This window comes from Lycorma delicatula, chromosome 1, assembly GCF_047948215.1.
Source record: "Lycorma delicatula isolate Av1 chromosome 1, ASM4794821v1, whole genome shotgun sequence".
NCBI classification, from domain to species: Eukaryota; Metazoa; Arthropoda; class Insecta; order Hemiptera; family Fulgoridae; genus Lycorma; species Lycorma delicatula.
The window spans coordinates 57,050,758-57,069,398 of record NC_134455.1 but is presented as its reverse complement, the minus strand read 5'-3'; the positions used below and the strand labels follow the sequence as shown (position 1 = coordinate 57,069,398).

The following is an 18,641-nucleotide window of genomic DNA, read 5'->3' as shown; positions in this document are numbered from 1 at the left end:
TGCAGTCCATCATTCATTTATCCATTTTGCTACAGGCGTGTTTCACTCAAGCCCTGTGGTAATTCTCCTAGTGGACAGTGATGAGCCATTCTTTGGAACAGATGAACCCAATGCATCAATCCATAGATGATTTACATAACATGTAAAATGTTAGCTACTGGTGAGATGCTGCTTCAAAACAAAATAACACGTTTAGAATCCTGGTGTAAATTTACTGGATTCACGTTTTCCATAGAAAAAACAAAGTGCATTTACTTTTCCTGGTTGAGAGAAAAGTAAATGCACTTCATCACCATGTAAAATATAGTTGACCCTCAAGTACATTTACATGGTGAACCAATTGAGGCATGCACGTGGGTTAATTTCTAGGAACCTGGTTAGACCGACTAACGTGGGTAACAGATTTGAAGGAGCTGAAGGTTCTATCTAATACCTGTTGGGGAGCTGATTGCATATGCATGTTATGCATCTATCGAGTTCTAGCCCATTCCTGATTAGAATACGGCTGCGTGGCTTATTTTTTGGTGTAGGAATAGATAAAAGCAAACGATATGCTTCTATGTGGCTCACATTAAAGTGCAACCTAATTATCCAACCTTTGAAGTGGTATTCTTGAACCAGCATGTTAATCAATACCAGGAACAGTCAGAATCTACTGCTCCTCTAGGCATCAAAGCTCAACGCCTTTACTCAGCTCTGAATATACAATTATCTCCCGTCTTTACTGTTGCTCCATGTTATTACCCTTCATGGCAGAGTCTTCTCTCGTAAATTACTGCTTTGATCGTTGTCATTATAATAAAAAGAACACAAATCCGGTTATTTTACAAAACGAATTTCACAATATAAATAGCATGAATCCTGATGTTAGTTTATATGACAGCTCTAAAAACATTAATTCTGTTGGTTGTGGCTTTGTTCTTGGCAACAGAACATACATGTTTGGCCAACATCACCAGTATTGTGTTGTAGAACTGTATACCATTAATAAGGCCTTAAATATAATTAACCCAAAATATAGACATGTTTTTGTTTTTTCAGAATCCATGAGCCAATTAATGACATGTACTCTAGAGATGTCTGATGTCTGTGAGATACATGTGTCATTTCGCAAATGACTAGATGTAATACAACAGTGAACTTCTGCTGGATCCCCAGCCATACAGGAATTTCAGGCAATGAGCATGCTGTTAGTGCTGCAAAGAAGGCTTGTTTCCAGCCTCCTTTCACCGATTGTGTCGCCCCGTAATGATCTTGTCTATTTCCTGAAGAGAGCGGTTCATGATGAGTGACAAAGTGAATGGGAGGCTACCATGGATAACAAACTTAGCCCTATTAGAACACTGTTTCACTATGGAGCTCCTCATGCAGAAATAACCATTAAGAGGAGGCTATTATCTGTCATTTACTAATCTGGCATACTAGGCTCGTTCATGGATATCTGATGACTCTTAACAGATGCATCAGTTTGTGCTTACTGCAACTGACAATCAACATTGCACCACATCCTTTTGGATTGTATTGTTATGCGGCATTGCGTCGCAAGTTTAAGGTGGGGGGCAAACATTCAAACTATTCTAGATGATGAAATGCTTTTACTTTATGTTTTATGGTTTCTTAGGGCTGTCCATTTATACTCAATAATTTAAATTACTGCAATGTGTATCAGTTATTCATGCCAATTGCCATATAGCAGTTTGAAATTTTAGTGTTTTAATTGAGACATAAAATGTGATATATGTTTGTTTACTACAACAAATATGTCATGACTGGGTGATTACAATGGTGAAGTGTTTTTCACCAAAAAAAAAGTAAACTAAACAAAATAAGCAAGATTACTAATTTATATTGAGTGGGAAGGCATATGATAGTAATTCATGCATTACTGGCAAAAAGCAATGTTAGCATAACCTTCATTCTATAACCTTCAGGACAGCACTATTAGAATATTATGAAAGAAATTGGGTAAATGGGAATCTACAGTATTTCAATAATAATTATCATCCACAGAGAGTGGGCACTTCCCAGAGATGTGCAGTTGTACAAATAGTTCTTTAGGAAAAAAATGTTTTATTTTACAATATAATGTGATTTATTTATGCAAACTTTCTTGGCTGGATACAGAAGGTAAAATTCGAGACTCCTAAACTATCCTCTTCTAAATGGGAAGTAATAATAAGTAATAATTGACTGCTTATGATTATGAATTAAATTGTAATTGAAAGGAAATAATTTCTTTTTTTTATTAGAAAAAATCAAAGTGAAGAAATTCTATATCAGCTTTATTGTATTTAGGAAACTAGTGTTACACTGAAATTTTCCTACTGGTACTGATAAAATTTCACTGTCAATACCAATACCAAGGGGCTGGGCAGTCTGTCAGTCTGTCTATTTTTAATATCCTCCATGATAAACCATTGCTATTTGTTTTCTGTTGCAGATCAATAGGAATGTTCTACAAGTTGAAAATAGCTGAAAATATTAGCTTTTTTTCTCTTTATAAGAGATGTATATAATCATCAATTCTTTATAATAAAAAAATATTCTTAATGCTTCTTTTATTTCACAACATTACTACTTATTTACTTGTTAATGAAACCCTGAGTAAATATGTAGACAAGCAATATTAAATGGGGAATAGTATCTGGGGATTGGAGTGCGGTGAAGTTTTCTATGAAAATTGGATGGGTCCATTATCAAGGAGATAAAAAAAGATAAGATACTGAGGCCTTCTGGAAATATTAATCAGTATTGTACAACTCCTAGTACAAAAAAACTCCTCTGAATTAATCTGATAAAAAAAAGTTCATCATCCCAATTCTCTCATTTTCATTCAAACATACATAATACTGAAAGGAAACATTACCAGTTATTGGCAATGGTAGACCCTTACTAAGGATTAACCATTAATAACATTATTGTATTTTTGTGTTAACTATGAAATATTAGACCCTGTGGTGAATATTAAACATTATTATTATGCTAATATTGGGTTGAGTATTAAATACTGTTAACTAAAAGGGAATGACTAAAAGGGAAGAAAAGAAAACAAAGATTAAATATTAGACATTCCCACAAAATTACAAGAAAACTGCTTTATGGTAATATATATGGGTAATTCACTTTTGCCTAATTTTACTGAAATAAATTACTGTAGAGCAATTCAATTTTAACTGTTTCTTCTTTGTCCGTATATCTGATTTTCAATAATAATTACTATAGTGAGTTATTTCAAATGTATTAAATACACTATACATCAATATTCAGATGAGTGAACCTCTCATACATGGTTAGTACCTTTATCTGGACAATGATTTTCTCATATGAACTGTCCAGAAAAGGGAGGCTACACTGCATCTTATAAATTTATACCTAAAAATCAACCATAAATATTTAACTTAAAATCATTTACCAAATTCTAAAAAAAAAATTGTTGCAATCTACTGACCAAGGAGATTTAGAAAATTAAACGTTATGAAATTCATAAAAAAAGGTTCTTAATGTGTTAGAAATCATTTTGTTCTTACCAATGTATCAATATATTCTAAATACAGATCTGATTTTGTAATATACAAAATACACTTATTTAAAAAAGAAACACATTTATCTCATAAAAATAAAAAAAAACCAAGGGATTTATTAAATACCTGGTTTACTTGTTCTTTTAAAAATCGCAGAAGGTTCACTGTTACTGCTACATTCACCAAAACTGTCAGCAGGAATAATGCTTTTATCTCCAAATGAATCTGATGCACTTTCAGAATTAATTTCACTGTGAATTTTTCTACTCTCTTCAACAGCTACTACTGCATCTATAACAATTATTTCAAAACAATTATTAGTCAATACTGAAAAGTACTAAATTTACATTATAAAAACCTTATATTTGGTTCACTGCAATTTAAGTATACTGGAATGCTGATTATACTGACAGATAAAAAAAACTTTTTACTGTTTCCCTAAGTGTGATACCATTTCTTGAATTACTTTTTTGCGTACATTATAGATCTGTAAATACAATTTTTCTATCACCCTTAGTTTTAAATAAATTACGGTTCAAAAAAAATTAAGGGAAAATATAGTTTAAATTTGTAAAATTTATAATTTTGCATGGCCATAATCTGTGTTAAAATAATTTCGCTGATGCTTTTCTTTTATAAATAGCCTCAGGCACATCCCGAATTAATATCCAACAATAACTGACTACCATGTTAGTATTCCATTTCCCTTTATAGTAGTTTTCCTTCATCGAAAAGTCTTGGTGGAAATGTTCACTGTGTTCATCACTTACACCTCCAAGGTTGTCCAGGAAAAACCATATGTGAGTGGATGAAATGTATTTTCAGACATATTACATCCCATAACTCTGTATGAAGTAAGAAGTTAATTAATGATATCATGGTAATTGTGGGATTTTTGTTTGCCAAGAAAATTTTTGTAAACGTCTTTACATGAAGCCCAAGCTGCACTTTCTACATTATTTAACATTGAGTTAAATATATCATCTTTGACCTACTCCCTTATTTGAGGACAAACAAATAGTCCTTCTTTAATTTTTCCTTCACCTACACTCGGAAATTTCTACCTGATCTACAAAAATCTAGGACTATCCTTCTTCACTGTTTTTACAGAATTTTTCATTAGTCCTAGCTTGATATGTAGAGGAGGAAAAAATTTGTTTGGATTGAATTAAGGGCTCATAAATAATAATTTTCCCATTTGGAGTTAAGTTGTCTCGTTTCTTCCACTCTTTGGTAACACAATGTTTATCCTTAGCTTGGCTGTCCCATTTGCAAAGAAAAAACATGTGCTTAGTAAAGCCTAAACTCATGCCTATCAAAATAGCTGTAACTTTCAATTCACATATGTTCCACCTATGTTTTTTATCATTTATTTTTTCAAGAACGTCTTTTATCACATCGTATGTCTCTTTCAAATTAATATCATAAGCGATTGGTATCAAAGAATAATTGTTACCGTTGTTTAGTAGAACCACTTTTAAACTATACTTGGATAAATCTATGAAAAGGTGTCAGTCCTCAGGTTTATGAACTTGTTCCAAGTGCAATATAAGCTCATCAATATTTGTGTAATAAACCAAATTATTTTTATCAATAAAGTACTGAGAAAATTCTTTTTGTTGGCTTCGAAAGCCTAAAATTTTTGTATGTTTTTGAAGTAAATTCCAACCTTACAGTTTTGATCCTAACAGTTAAGCTTGATTTTTTGATAAATTTAAATCCCGAACAAAGTCATTTAATCCCCCTTGTGATATAAGGTGTGACTTATTGGAAGATAATTCAAAATCAAAATCATTGTTGTCTTCTTCAGTACTGCTTGATTTATCACTGCTTTCGAAATTTACAGGTGGCTCAGCAACTGGAATAATTTCATTGTGAGGTACAGGCCTTAATGCAGATTTCAATGAAGGATATTTTACAGTATGTTTAGATTTTTTTGAAATTCCAGACACACTTGTTAAACAAAAGTAACAATTGGTTGCATGATTCTTTGGTTCATGCCAAATCATAGGGACACCAAATGGCAAAGCCTTCCGTGTACCTTTCAGCCATCCTCTTAAAAATACAGAACAATTAGTGCATACTATATGAGGAGCCCATATCTTATCCTGTTTTCCAATCTTACCAATTTTACACTGAAAGTACAAATGATATGCTTTTTTAATTAAAGGTGTAATGTTTTTTCTAATTGATTTTACAGTAAACTCACCAAGTACATAACAAAAGGCATCCACATCATTTACACAATTTTGAGGCATTATGACACTGCACTGTTAACAAACTTAAGACAGCAATAAGACTGAAAAAAATGAATTCATTCCTAAATCCAGTGCTTAATACAAACAACAAAGCTGTGTTTTCAGCTACATGTGTTGACCTGCACAGAAATGATTAATCTTGTCCATGAAGGCTCAATCTTCAGTACTGGATCTGATATCATAATATGTGACTAATATGATTTAATTCTTTGTCTAGTATTGTTTATTTACAGCTTACAAATTATGTTAACAAAGTTAAACAATAAAAAAATGAGTTAACAAAATACAAGATAGAAAGTTTCTGAGTTCATATTTGTTTTCAGTACCAAAAAACAGATTAAAATCATGTATTGCATGTTAGGAAACAAAAAAATTACCAAAAAGCACTGGTATCCACGATCTGCTCTGACAAAATATTCTGAGTTTTTATGAAAGTAGACTCTACAGTTACACTTCTCTAGTAGCTGTACTTCACAGTACTATTCCATGCCAGCCACTTCCACGTTACAACTAGATTACATGTATAATTGCATTAAGTGGTAGAAGAAACTTATACTATTGTTAAACTTACAAAAGAAAAGATGCAATATAAAAAGCATACCTGAAAGAAAAAAATTGGTGAATGCTACTTCTGTTTTTGTGAAAATAAATGTGGATAAAGTGGATCTGTCAAAAAAATAATTGGTTATACTGGAGTCTAAACAAAAAACAATTTTGCCAACAAAAAAAAGAAGAATATTTGAAAGCGGAGGAAAGTCATCTATTTATGGACTGTACATTTTGTGTACAATTATACAGGCTGGCAGGTATAAATATTTTACTGATGTTCTAACAAGTTAGATAAAAAATATGCCTTAATGTTTAATATTGACAATTTTAAACAAAAGCAGATGTTTCTTGGTGATATTTGACCATATGAAAAAAATACAACTATACAGGTTGTCCCAAGTTAAAGGTATCCAAAAATAATTGCCTATATTAGAAAAAAATGCAGTCATCGTAATCTTTGAATGTAGTAGGCTCAATGGACAGGATATGTTTCCAAGATTTGTTCTGTATACTCTCAAGTCCAGCAGAATATACATGCACAGGCAAGCCAACATAATGCAATTGTAGTAAGTAGAAAGGTGGACCCCACAACAGAAGGATATTATGATCCAGCTCAGAATATTCTGAGCTAGATCATATGAGGAGATCCAACTACATACATAGTTACCTCTATCTCCAGATATCACTTCTTTGGACTTTATGGCTTGGGAATTTATGAAAAATTGTTTGTACCAAAGAAATGTTTGAGATCTGGTTATAAGCGATTTAAAGCAGATAATTATTGATGCTGTTGGTCTAATAATGCCACAGATGCTGCTAAATAATTGAAAAGAGTTAGATTATTGTCAAAACATCTGCTGAGCTTCAAAAGCATGCAAACACTGAACTTGATTATATTAAAACTTGTTGAGTTGCAATGTTTATTAAAAAAAAAACTTATTAAATTATATTAATTGGTTCTCTTAATGTACACTGTTACTTTTGGCCCAGACATCATATATATGACATTATTGTTGAGAAAATTTTTTTCTATATTTAATAAATGATTCATTCAATACATTACATTAAATAAGAATACATTCAATACTAATTTTGAATGAATAGCACTAGTAAACAAACAATTTTTTTCATGTATCTAGAATCTTACATGGTGAATTTGACTAATTTTGGGGTGCTGAATTCAAAACTGTTTTCAGAATTTGTGTAATATGTCACATTTTTTAGATACATACGATTTATTTACCAATAAATGCATAATCATTGTGAGATCAATATTTAAAAAAATATATTTTTATGTGTATTAAATTAAAATTTGATTAATCAACTAAATTTTTATTTATTCAAACACATATACATTGAAATACATTAATACAATTTTAAAGTAACAGTTTCTAAAAGTCTAATCATTGGAATTGTCTTACCTTTAGTACCCATCTTCCTTGTTACTGATGCTTCATGGTCAGAATATCCTGATGGAAATGCTCTCCTTGCTTATTGCTATCAAAGCCCAAATTTTTGGTAAAAAGTCTAGGTGGGAGTGAATGAAATGATTTTTTAATGACATCCTACTTCCTAAATGTTTGCAGTTTTCTAACAGCTTATTACAAAAAACAAAAACAGTTTTTCTGCTGCTTAAGAAACCACCAACAACATCTTTGAAGGACTTCCATGCAGCTAGTTCACAACTGCTAAGTTTATCGTCAACAGCTGAGCCCTTATGCAGTTTGCTGATTTGCGAGCCAATAAATATACCATCACTCAATTTAGGAAAAGTTATTTTTAAATGATTAAATCCTGGTCCATCTATGTCTAGTGCCTTTACAAAATTTTTCATGAGTCTAAATTTTATGTACAGTGGCGGCAGTTTGATTTTACCACTCTGTGAGCTTCATGTAAAACATCAACTTTAAATAAAACACAGAAACAAAATTTTATAATTTTATAAGAATAAATTTTTAATAAAAAAATAAAATAAACTTACTATGTTGGGATTTGCGAAACAATGTACTAGGACTATGTTGCTTATGCTTTTCTCTCGAGTTTAAAAAAAAAAAAAAATTACAATAACTCAACACATCAAAAAATATTTCTAACAGCGATGGACAATACACATTACTTATAAAAATAAAGAAAAATGATAATAAACATATTTCACTGGAAGTCCCATAACTAGTTTACTTAAGTTCGTAGAACCGCTATTACATAACTACTTGTATACATAAAAATTTAACAAAATATCTTATTAATACTTATGATAGTAAGGAATTGGCCAATCCAAAAATTAATTTTAATTGCAATTTTTAAAATAAAATTTTCAAAAATTTTATTGCATCACTATTTTTGATTTTGATGTTATTTGGTATATGATTACCTACCTTGTAGTGGCCAAAAAATATTTTTTTTATATTTCAAAAAAATTTTACATCATTATTGATGTAAATTTTTGAAATTATTTTGTAAATTATTGATGTTATTTTACATCATACAGAGTTCAAAAAGGACTTTTTGGAAAGAATAAATATGGAATTTCATCTTGCTGTACTCAAAATTTATTTCGTTACATAACCAAATCTTGTACTGTTTACTGCAGTTACATTTGCAAATTGTGTTTTTTCAAATTCTGAGCCCAAAATAAATAATAAAGGGCTTAGGATACGTAATAGGTCTGTTTTTTAACTTTTAACTCTTATACTAGTAGTACTTATAAAAAAAATTAGACTGTTACTGAGTGTCCTTCATTAAAAAAAATGTCTACCAAATCGTAAGATTTTGAAAATGTCTCATTTTTAGAGCCCAAAAACCACATGTAGGACAGGTGGCAAAAATCTGAAATGTTTACAGCAGAAGACCTTTTTATTTACTTTAAAACCATATAAAATTTACTTTGTTACTCAAAGAGGTTGACGAGTAATGAAGCCATCAAAACTGCTAAAAACATTGTTCCTTCTAACCGTGACAATGTATCCAAAAAATGCACAGCATGAATATTTTTTCACATTATAATGAAGGCCTACTATACAAAATATTTTGATATGTCTATAATGGGATAGGTTATATTCTAGACAGTTTGTTACTTAAAGAGTTTAATACACACAAACTCATGTTTAAATACGAAAGTGAATAGACATGCATGGACATGAATGTTTGCGAAATCCTGAATGTAAACATTATAGAAGGCTCAGTTACTGTTTTGATTTCAATGTGAGATGTTGTATTGTTAATAATGCGGTTAGGTAATGTACACTTGTTTATAAAGTAATTTTATTAGCAGTGAACTTGTCTTTTATTTTTAATTTTATTAATTAAAAATTTTTAATTTTAGCTGTAGAGAAAGTTGGATAAGACAAAGTGATGTGCAGTTGGTAGTTTTATAGTTTATACTAATTGTATTGTAGTTTACAAAAACGGATTATGGAGTGTTCAATTGGCTTTCTCACACTGAAACAGTATGTCACAAATTGACTGAGTTTACTGAACAGCAAATAACATTGGTATCTTTAAGAAGTAGATGTACTGAAACAAAAAATATCTGTACTTTTCATAAAACAAAATATTTAGATAAATATTTTCATGCTATTGGGAAAAACTGCTCTGACCCATTTAGCTGTCATACTAAACTGGTTAAGAATCTCTTCCAGAAATATCTTTGACACTTTCAACCAGCAATCCATGATAAAATTAATTTCAGGCAGAATACTGTGTACAAAATGATTAAACAAAATACAAAAACCACAAGATGATACAGAAAGCGAACCGGAATGTCAAGATATATTTGAGTCTCAATGTGTTATAGTCGAATCGGTGAATAAAGTTTGTTCAACACTTGGCAGTTCCCCCGTTAAGGATAAAAAATTATTGAGCAATGCAAAGGAACCAATTTAAAAAAATAAAGTTACAAAAATAGCCGAGTCAGTTACCAGTAAATTGAACGTTTCCTTTGTTTTAAATATTTCTACAGAAGAAACCAGTTGAGTACCACAAAGTTATGCTGATTTAGGTAGGCAATATGAAGAATTAATCATTCAAATAAAGGATAAAATGAAAACAGTTACATCAACTCGGAAAAGATTAATATTCTAAGTATATTACCAAGCAACTGGAGCACTCAAAAAACTCAAAATGAGTTTAGTGTTAGTCAGTATTTGGCCCATCAATCCAAACAATTAGTTAAAACAAGTGGAAATTTGCCACAAATCGGCAAAAAGAAACCCAGTCATGTAACTGATGAAAATTTTATTAAATGTGTCTTAAGATTTTTACCAGAATGATGCCAGGCAAAACGGATTGTGTCTAAGACAAGCTGACAGGAAGAAAATTAATATTAAAAAAGGCTTATCTTATGTAACTTAAAAGAATTGTACACAACCTTAAAAAAAAATCATAATTTAAAAATTGGTTTTTTAAAATTCTCTGATTTAAGACATAAATTTTGTGTTCTGGCAGGTGGGTCAGGTACTCACTCTGTGTGTGTGTGTCACCCATTAAAATGTAAAATTCATGTTATGTACTCTAAAAATGAAATTTGATTATATAATTCTCCTTTCAACCATGGTACGTGATATAGAAAATGAAATGTGCATTTTGTCACAATGTGAAGAATGTCCAGGCACTAATGAAATGCTCAGGTTACTGCAAGAGAGCTGGGATGGGTTTGATTCTGAAATTATCTTCAAATAGCGGGTTTCTGTTGACCATTGTGAACTAACTACTCAAATTCTTCCATTTCAAGAGTACTTACATAAACTTACTGAAAATTTAAATAATCTACAGACATCATTTTGTTGCAAAGAAACAAGCTAATTTCCTCAACATTAAAAAGGAAATTTGTTGGAGAGTGAATGTATTTTTTTTTAGTGGAAGACTTCTCTCAAAATTTTCCTTTTGTGATACAGGATCTAGTCCAGTCATATCACTGGTCAAAAACTTATGCCACAGTACATCCATTTCTCATATATTTTAAAAAAGAAGGAAAATTACAAGGCCAAAGCTACTGTGCGATTAGTGACTACTTGAAGCACAATACTAAATCGTTCTGCTTCTAAAAGCAAGTTATAAATAAAGTAAAAACACTGTTACCACAAGTTAAACATTTTTTTTTTCTGATGGCTCAGCCCAGTATAAAAACAAAAATTCATAAATGTGTGCTACATTACTTGTCAACCCCTTTGAGTAACAAAATAAATTTTATATGGTTTTATATGTATATAAAAAGTAGTTACTACTGTAACTACTCAGCAGAATGTTTTTCATCTAAAAAAACATTTCAGATTTTTGCCATTTCAGATTTTTTTGTGGTTTTTGGGCTCCAAAAATGAAACATTTTCAAACTCTTACGATTTGGTGGTCATTTTTTTTTTAATGAAGGATACCTGGTAATAGTCCAATTTTTTTATAAGTACTACTAGAATAAGAGGTAAAAGGTAAAAAAGAGGCCTTTTACCTTAAGCCCTTTATTATTTATTTTGGGCCCAAAATTTGTAAACATAACTGCAGTAAACAGTACAAGATTTGGTTATGTAACAAAATGAATTTTGAGTACACTAAGATGAAATTCCATCTTTACTCTTTCCAAAAAGCCCTTTTTGAAGTCTGTATGTTGTTGTAAAATAAGAATGCTACAACTAGCTCATGTAAAAAGTAATGAGAATGGCTGTTTTTACCTGCTGTAAAAATAGAAAATAGTCTATTACTCAAAAAAAAAATATTTTTTGGTCACTACAAGGTGGGTAGTTATCATGTACCAAATATCATCAAAATCAAAAATAGTGATGTACTGATCATTTGTTGAATTAAAATGGAATGCTGCTGAGGAGACTTCTCATCAGATACAGGAAGAGATTCTTCAATATTCTCTACATCATCAGCTTCACATTGTGATTGTACTTCTAGCAATGTCGAATTAGATGGAGGTACAGGAGAGGTAACTCCTCTCCGTGTAATACCAGCTTTAGAGCTGAGGAAACATCTCCATATTTTTGAATGAAAATCCAAGTATATTTGTCATACAAAAGGAGTAGTTGGTGAAGTGGGTCTTAGGTTCACACCAAATCATTGGTACAGCAAATGGCTCATTGTTTCCCCTTCAACCATTCAGTTAGAATTACTGAGCACGATATGCAAATAACATGAGGCACCCAAATTTTACCTTGATCCCCGAGTGTACAATCAAAATAAAATTTGTAAGTTATTTTATCAATTCAGAAATAGTCTTTCTTTGAAATATACGCATAAATTTACCACAGACATAACAAAAATTGTCTGGATGATTTGAACATGCACAAACATTTGCAGAAGACATGTTGTAGCAAATAAGAATGAGAAAAATCACTTTTGTATTGTAAAAAATTGATGACAATAGCAAAACACTAATAACTCTGTGAAACATAACATACAAACTGAAGCCAAACTGAATGGATTTTAAGCTCTGTAGTAGGCAACAACAGATGTCTGTATGATGTTGTCATACAGACATCTGTTGTTGCCAGTAAGTATTAATGATGATATATTCAATAGAAAAGGTAGATGGATATAACCATTTAATAAACATTAAAAGAAACTTTACAAGGACTAAATTAAAAATACATAAAGTTGTCTAACCTTTGTCCAGGGGTCTATCAAAAGAAACAATACCACAAAAATTTAGATATTATTTTCAACTGGAAAAAGAAATATTTACGTTAGTCTGAGGTGTGAACGGCAAGCAATCTTTTAGAGTAGAAACATATCTGCTCAGAAACTTTATGTTGTGAAGAGCTTTAGAGAATATAGCTTGATGTCGCTTAATAGTAAAAGCATTGATAATAGTATGAAGCATTGTTGACCAATGCTTCATATAAATTTAACTGTATTATCAATAAAAATAAAGTAAAAACATTTTCTCACTTTTGTCAGATTCATAGTATTTTTTACTTAGTAAAAACTGGAATTAGTTTTCTATGCAAATTGATATTCTTAGCTCACATACATGTTTCTTTTGATAGTTCAGATTATTTTTTTTCACACAATACTATATGTAATAAAAAAAAGATAATAAAAAAATGTAAAAAGGATAATATCTTTTTATAAAAAAGCAAATAGATAGTTTGAGGTAATCCTTTTAAGATATTTTCTGGTAATTGTTTTCCCCCAAAATATTCAGTATAAAATGACTGCTCAGATACTGACACTGTCATTTTGCTAATTTAATTTCTGAGGCAATCACACAATAATGTCTAATATTCAACAGTTCATGCTAGTTTTATGAATTTGCGATAACACAGAAGTGCTTTAAGTTCATTCGTATTAATCAACAGTTTTACGACTAAATTGATTTACCTGTTTCTAAAAAATTCCTATTGCCATTTTCAGACTGCTTCAACACCATTTACCATTGCTACTTTTCTCTGCTGTGTAGTTTTAACAGGCACCCTTAATGTGTCTATGGAGTTTGAGATATAATGCAATTAAAGACTTCAGTCTATAAATAAATTAATCTCACTCACAAATAGATCTGTGAAAAGTATTTTTATAACTTAAAAAATAAAGTTAAAAATGAAAATTCTGTTACCTGTATTCATAAGTTTTTCAAAAGATGGATCTATTGATTTAACTTCTGCACTAGACGCACCTGCTGCAGCTCTTTCTGCTTTTTCTTTCAGATCTGGTATGTCACTAATATTCTCAAAAGCTGTTAACATGAAGCAAACATATTAACTTCAAATCTATCCAATAAGAATATATATACTGCAAAAGAATTCTTGTAAAACTTAGTTTTTTATATAAAACCTTCATTGTTTTAAATTATTTCCCAGTCTACAGGAAAAAATACTCATTTGTTTGGAAGGTTACATCATCAAATTATATGCACAAGGAGAAAATAACATTTATCTTTTTTTAAATTATTCATTCTTATTTATTAAAAACTGAGAAGTAATAAAAAATGGAGAGAAAGAGAGATAGATCCATTGTTAAAACTGAACTTAAATTATTAATATGATAAATGTACTGATTAATTCACTAAAGACCCGTAAAGAATACATTTTTGAGTGTGTAATTAGCATTGTTGACCAATGCTTCATATAAATTTAACTGTATTATCAATAAAAATAAAATAAAAACATTTTCTCACTTTTGTTAACTTTTAAAAACCAGAGGATTGGGATTGATAAATAGTGTTATTTAAAATTTGGTGACTTGCAGATGATCTATGATTGCCTCTTTCATAAGTAAAAACCAAAATAATTAGACCATTTAATTTCAAGCTCTGGCACAAAACTTAATCTTTATTTTTAAATACAATAGTTTATGAAATTTCAACTTATCCCATTATTCACGTCATATATTCTGTTTGGCAAATGTTATAAAACTCATTTTCATCCATTAGTAACTGTTGGGAGTCAGACTGACACCCTGATGATATTTAAAGAATAAAACTATACATTTTTTAATGAAAAATCAAATTTTACATTAAAACAAATTTTTTTAATAACAATAAAAATTTTATTTTCTAATGAGTGATTACTTAACACTAAATATTATGATTATCCAGAAGGTAAGAATTGTTTGAGCATCGCATGCACACAGCTTCATTCACAACAATGGGTCAACGTCAGCTGGTATGGGTTGTTCTGCTAGTGCTATACGAAATTTCATAGCTGTGCTGTGACAGTAATTTTTGAGTGTAATGAACACAGAAATTTTAAATTCTGCTGACTATGAGGTATGATCAGACATAAATCATTTGAATACGCAAGGCGTTTGTCCCATGGAAATTCATTGTCAAATTACTGCCGTATATGGTGACAAAGTGTAATGAATAAAGGATGTGTTGTCATTTATTTACAGCAGGGAGAATATCTTCTGTCCATGATGAACAACGTTCAGGATGCCCTAATCTCATTATACTGAATAGCTAAAACAGCAGACTGGCAGACAAATTAAACAGAACTGGCATTTCATATTAGCAAAGTTAGTGTTATCTATGTATATATCTAAGTTATCTCCTCTATATATATACTCCTATCTATATATCTAAGTAATCTCCTATATGTTCAGTCTCTGTTACATGAAACTGTGGCCGTTCACCTAAATTACAGTAAAATTTATGCTTGTTGGGTCCCATGAATTTTGACATCATAAAAAAAAAACATGTCTGTTGCTCTGTCATAGTAGTGATCGTGATGAAATGCTATACCACAGTAACTGGTGAGGAAATGTTGGTTTCACATTACATACTAGACAGTAAATGTCAATGTGATGTCAGTGGCATCATTCTCAATCATCTTCAAAAGCCAAAAAAAATTCAAAAAACACTGTAAAAACACAAAATGATGGCTACAATTTTTTGGAATCGCCACGGAGTCTTACTTGTGAGTTTATGTCTTGACAATTAATGCTGACACTTATTCAGAAATTTTGAAGAAACTTTGTCGTGCAATTCAAAATTGCTGGTGTGGTCTTTTGACTCGTTGAGTGTGTTGGCTTTATGAAATGCATGTCCATACACTGCAAGAAGCTTATGAACTTCTCAAAGGTTTTTGATGGGATGTTTTTGATCATTCGCTGTATATTCCAGTTCTTGCTTCAAGCAATTTCCACCAGTTTACAAAACTGAAGGTGTTTCTTGGCAGGAACCACAATGAAAGTGACAATGACATCAAGTAAGGTGTTTGTGAGTGGCTTATTGGACTGACAGCAACTTCTTTAACGATGGCACATAAAAACTATGCCGCAATTTGACAAATGCTTACACTTAGGAGGTGATTACTTTGAAAAATAGCTTAAAAAATGAAGATAAATGAAAATGAAGATGCATATATATAGAATTACGTTAAAATAAATACAATAAATTTATTAGAAAACAAAAACGGTTTTTACTTTCTGGATGACCCTCATATTATTGTAATTATTATCAGTAATTCTTATTTATTTCATTTTTTCAAATGTATTATTTATCCAAAATAATGACAATATAAATTATAATAAGCTGCAGTATGACTAAAAGAAAATTTGAAATTTTGATTTTTAGGAATTCTGATAAAAATGACACTAGTCACCTTTATTTTGGTTTTTTCTTTTATCTTGATAAAATCCATATTATAGCATACTTAAGTATTTTTTCACTGATGTTTGTATGTATGTTTGCCTGTATTTGGTTTTATAACTCTGGACTCTGTTGATCTTCCAAGTTGGTGGACAGGTACTACCTTTAGAAGGAAGATAAAATGTCAAATTTTTCAAAAATTGGAAAAAGGGGTGGGGGTGTTTTGACCGACATAACATTTAAAATCTTTACATGGCACTTTAGCAAAAAAATTTTCTTACAAAAGTTGAAGTTTTTTAAGAAGATCAAAATTCACCAACAATTTTTATTTAATATTCACTCTTCTCCCCAAAAAATGACTTCATACATATATATATATTTACTCATATCTTGTTTCAGAAAAGAAGTTAATAAGAGTTCTTTGCATCTATATTTTATACATCAACAAGCATTCAAACCACTATACAAAATAAATATATATTAAATTTAAATACATTTTGCAAGTTTCCCATGTATTTAAAATGTAAAAATCAAAATATTTTGATAGCCATTACTCTTTAGTATTTTTTGAAAAAAATAAATATACAAATTAGGCAAAAAATGTTTACACCTTCCTACAAAATGACAACTTTGTTTTTAGAATGATGGCTATATTTATGTATTTTTTAAACAAGCTTAAAATGTTTTTTCTTTAAATTTATTATCACCACTTAGGGATTATTTCTTAAAAGTTTTACCCAAATGCTTTCCCTTGAATATGGGAGCCCCCAAAATTAATTTTTTTCTTTTAATTTCCAATTTTTAATGCTCAACATATTTTATTAAACACCAGTCACTAAAATAACTTTAATATTCCCTCTCAAAGGGGAACTCTCAAATTAAAAAAAAAGTATTTTAAAATTTTGATTTTAATTTATTTCAAATCAATTTTAGTGAATATCTTGATCATACAAAAAGGCTTCTAATGCATGAGCTCCAAATTTTCAAAAAGTCGAATACATATTTTTCAAAACTGTGATGCTACTAATATAGTAAAATTAACAATTTTGTTTAGAGTTCTTTTTACTGAGCATCTTGGCTAAAAATTAAAATTAAAAAATTTAAATGTAACCAAACAAGTAATTTTATATTAAAAAAAAATTCATTAAAAAATGATTGATAACATTAAAACCTATATTTTTATGTCAATGAAGAAATAATGAATGCTACCTGAACATTTTTGGTTCTGAATTCATTTACTGTATTATTGTACAACATGTTTGTTAAAGAACAAGAACACAAAACAATATTCTCACTGTTCAACTTTCATTAAGACCTCCACAAGCATCAAAATATTCAATTTTTTTTTGTATTTAATTATTAAACTATGTATTATGAAATTAGAAATAAATATTTTTATAAAAATGTGAAAATAATGAATTTATAATTTTGGTTATTATTTTTCAATAAATGGGAATTATTTTATCATCAAAATTCATATGGAGCTTAAAATGATTGATCTGAAAAAAAAAGAACTGGATAAATTGATCAGTATGGGAAAGATGCAGCAAATCATTGCCATTTTTTTTAAATATTCATTAGAAAAATTTTCCATATAAATAAAAAAGGACCATTAAACAATAGCGTTTATGACCAAAAAATCAAAAGTAGTTGGAATCATAAAAATTCTGATAGGCTTTAATTTTATACACTACAAAATTCATCTTTTATTAATAATTTCTGTTGGTTAATTAGCCTGTAGGTAGTAAACTAAATTAATACAATTACTATTATTTTTGTATGTACTAAGTGAACTAAAAGTCACTTCCTACCAAAGTAAATTCGTAATTCTTAAATGAATTAAAATTTTTGTAGGTGTTTTTTTATACATTTTAAATACAAAATTAATAATGAATAAATGCCACAAGAAAGAACTAATTATTGCCATTTTAAAATTAAGAGTACAAAAATGAAATTTAGAAGATTTCATAATACTAACAATTCTTCCTCTGCAGCAATCTTCCATGCAATAGTGTAAATATTTGAAGATACAAAGAGTAGCAAATGCCAGATCAAGATCTTCAAAAAACTAGAAACAATATTGAATTTGAAATTGAGAACAGTGAAGAAACCAAAGACTTTATATTGAAAGTGCTGGAGTCAGTTGGACATCAGTTTGTCATATTGTAGTGTAGAATTTTGACAAAGTTTTTTAAAAAATATACCCTTTTGTAAAAAAATTCAATTGGTTCAAACATTAAACCCAAGTGATTACCAACTGTCTACAATAACAGCCACATATTACTGAACACA

The 18,641-nt window shown here is 29.8% G+C and overlaps 1 protein-coding gene across 4 annotated transcripts in view; it reads right to left on the bottom strand.

Moving 5' to 3' along the window:
• The window catches only part of Ate1 (arginyltransferase 1), a 65,096-nt gene that overhangs the window by 33,416 nt on the left and 13,039 nt on the right, over positions 1 to 18,641 (bottom strand). For all 4 annotated transcript variants that reach the window (XM_075354987.1, XM_075354995.1, XM_075355001.1 and 1 more), the window contains exons 4-5: positions 13,875 to 13,994; positions 3,648 to 3,812 (exon numbers count right to left, since the gene is read on the bottom strand). In XM_075354987.1, coding sequence (XP_075211102.1) covers positions 3,648 to 3,812; positions 13,875 to 13,994 — 285 coding nt within the window. The remainder of the gene's footprint in view (positions 1 to 3,647; positions 3,813 to 13,874; positions 13,995 to 18,641) is intronic.